The 3,037-nt window shown below is 52.8% G+C and overlaps 1 protein-coding gene across 2 annotated transcripts in view; it reads left to right on the top strand.

Moving 5' to 3' along the window:
- The window catches only part of Rab15 (RAB15, member RAS oncogene family), a 24,246-nt gene extending 21,209 nt beyond the window's left edge, over positions 1–3,037 (top strand). The window contains exons 6-7 of one of the 2 annotated variants that reach the window (XM_028788732.1): positions 242–307; positions 470–3,037. In XM_028788732.1, the coding sequence (XP_028644565.1) occupies positions 242–307; positions 470–628 (225 nt within the window). In that variant the 3' untranslated portion in view covers positions 629–3,037. The remainder of the gene's footprint in view (positions 1–241; positions 308–469) is intronic. The other variant, XM_028788742.1, reaches the window with a different exon arrangement.

The following is a 3,037-nucleotide window of genomic DNA, read 5'->3' as shown; positions in this document are numbered from 1 at the left end:
TGTGTGTGTGTGTGTGTGCGTGTGTGTGCAGACTTGGATGAAATGGGTGTATTGGTGGGACGTCTTGTCCTATTCTCTGCTGGCCTATGTCCTAAAAAACCTGCAGTTTCCTGAGAAGTGAGGCATCCAGTCATTACCTCAATGCAGCCTGGCTGGGCGTGCACTGGCAGAAGCACACAGCAGAGGGCACGGGCCTCCCCTCCCTCACTGACTGTCTTTCAGAAATGCCCTTGTCTTGCAGCTGGCTAAGGAGTATGGCATGGACTTCTACGAAACAAGCGCCTGCACCAACCTTAACATTAAAGAGGTGAGAACACCGGGACTTCTCCTCTGTGTCTGGTGGGATGGTGAGAAGAAGCGGCAGACAGGAGCCAAGATACAGTAGGCGACCCCTCCCACGGGGCACTTGCAGGGTCACTGGAAGCAGAGATGGATATGCTGACCTAACTTGTGTTCCTTGGCTTCCCAGTCCTTCACTCGTCTGACGGAGCTGGTGCTGCAGGCCCACAGGAAAGAGCTGGATGGTCTCAGAACATGTGCCAGCAATGAGCTCGCATTGGCAGAACTGGAGGAAGACGACAGCAAACCTGAGGGCCCAGCAAACTCTTCAAAGACCTGCTGGTGCTGAGGGTCCTGTGTGGAATCTCGCCCCGCCCCCCAATTCCCCTTCCCTCAGGAGGCCCGTGGAGGCAGGGAGTCTGGGCTTTGAGCACCACTGTCCTTTCATTTGACAATCCTGTTGAAAACCAGTAGCTGCTACTTCCCTGCCTGGCCCTGTGAGCAGCTCTGCTGTGGTCTCTGAGCAGCCTCTGCCCCTAGCCCCTCTATCCTGGAGAGGTAACCTTTCAGCCTGTCTCCCAGCCGCAGGCCAGCTGTGACCCCAGAATGTGCTGCTGACCGTCTCACCAGCCCAGGCTCATGGGACAACGGTCAGGGCTGGAGTCAAGACCACTTAGAGACCCCTTTAGTGCATCTAGTGGACTCTTTGCTTTTTCTCTTTTTTCTTCTCTTTCTCCACTCCCTTCCTTCCCTTGTATTTTGCATCCCTGTCTTCTAGTCTCTCCTCCCTTGCCTGTGTGTCCTGCTGAGTGCTGCTAATGCAGTTCCTTTCTTCTTTCCTTCCTGATTCTGCCTAAGGGAATGGACCCAGGCTCTGCCCCAGGGAGGATGGCTCACCCTGCTGTAGGGTGGGCTGAAGGCTAAGGGTGCTTCTTCCTCCTCCCCTCCCCACTGCCCCTCCTTGTGCCATGGGCTGCCTCCCCAATGGTCTGTGAAGGTAGAACACTGAGGTAGGAAGGAAACACTAGGTGGTCCTCAAGCATGAACTGGCCTCTTCTGCCTTTGCCTTCTGCTGGAGTTTTGGCCTTGTCTGGCTCCCTATGTGCCTCTGTGAGGAACTGAGTCCAGAGGTGGGCACAGCAGAGAAGAAAAAGCAAAAAAGATGGGGTGGCAGGGATTAAGTCACCTCTGTTCTCTACCTCCCATGCAGTGAGTACACAGTCTCTTCACCTGGATGCATGAATTTAAAGATGGGGATCCAGGCCTGAGGACACCAAAGGGCAAGGGGAGCCCCCGGGGTCAGATACTGTACAGTCAGCTGTGAATCGAGAAAGAGGCAAGAGCAGGTGTGAAGGGTTGGCTCCTAGAACCAGGGTTAGAGCAAGAGCTTTGGGCGCTTCATAGAACAGTGAGTGCTATGGCGACTGCAGTGCGTCCTGTGTGAGAACATTTACCCAGACTCCCCGGCAGAGGTGACAAGTGATGTCATCAGTCACTCAACTTTCACTGAACCCAGCCTTTGGAAGTTGAAGTTTTCCCCCAGAGTCTGGACAACAGGCCTTAAAACATGGGAAGAGAAGGCCACGTATGGATGGAAATAACTTGGTGCTGTTCTGCCTTCCAGGACTCCCTCCCCTTGTTCCCTTATTCTAAGTCTGCTTGTAGCTTTGCCAATTGCTGTGTGGCTACCAAGGGAGGGACAGAGACACCCTCCTCCAGAGTTCTATGCTCAGGAAGTTTCTTTAACCCTGTGGTCCAAGAGTAGCTTGAAGGAGGCCCCTAAAAAAAACAAAAACAAAACAAAAACCCAACCCTGGTAGGGTTCATCCTTACATTCCCAAGGTGGGAGGAGCTCAGGTAAGAGAATAGTCCCAGGATGCACTTCAAGGCTGGGGCTGGAGCCGAAGCAGAGGAAGCATTGGGCACTGCCTGAGCGTTCACTGACCAAGGTCCTTTCAAATCCAGGGCACGCTGTGATGACAGAAAGCCCCACACCTCTTTAGTCCTCTAAAAAGGGAGATGGGGGTGAAATCACAAGGAATGTCTCCCTGACTTAGCAAACCAGGAAGCTGGTGGCAGGAGAGAACAGCTCAGGATTTCTGGTGGAGGGAAAAGGAAAATGAGGAGAGCAGTCCATTGTTCACTAAAGAGAAACAGAGTGTTGGCTCGAAGACTGGACCATGACTGGCTGAGGTGGCTTCCTTGGGGACCTTCTCCTCGGTAGTACCAAGTCCTAGGTAGACTGACAAAACAGTGAGCCTGCCTGCCTCCAGGGAGGGACCTGAGGAGAGCTTCTACAGGGCACAGGCCCTAACCTGTCACAAGTGTCACTGTCTTCTTGTCCTAGCCCCTCAAAAAAGGACTTGATCTTTACTACCTTGAGGATTCTGGGAGGGAATCTGGGGCTATGATTTTGTGGAGTCTGTACCATGGTCACAGCTCTGAAGACGGCAACAGAAGAAAGCTAGGATATGAGGAGCACCTGTGCTCGCTCTCTTCCGGAGTGTGCCTCACCCTAACTGCCAGTCTGGGAGGTGGCTTGGGTTGTGTCATTGGCCTTGACTGTTCAGCAGGCTTTCCTGGCCTGTCTGCCCCGTTACCTGAGATCACCTCACCCTGGTACACCACCTGCGTCCCACTATCTCCCTGTGATGGGTGACCTTTGTGTACTGTGTCTTGGGTCCATTATATGAATTGTGAGCAGGGTTCATCTATTTTAAAACAAATGTTTACAAAATAAAGAATATTTCAAACCATA

The sequence above is a fragment of the Grammomys surdaster genome, unplaced genomic scaffold (genome assembly GCF_004785775.1).
Source record: "Grammomys surdaster isolate TR1022 unplaced genomic scaffold, NIH_TR_1.0 127, whole genome shotgun sequence".
NCBI lineage: Eukaryota > Metazoa > Chordata > Mammalia > Rodentia > Muridae > Grammomys > Grammomys surdaster.
This window is presented reverse-complemented; position numbering and strand designations above follow the sequence as displayed.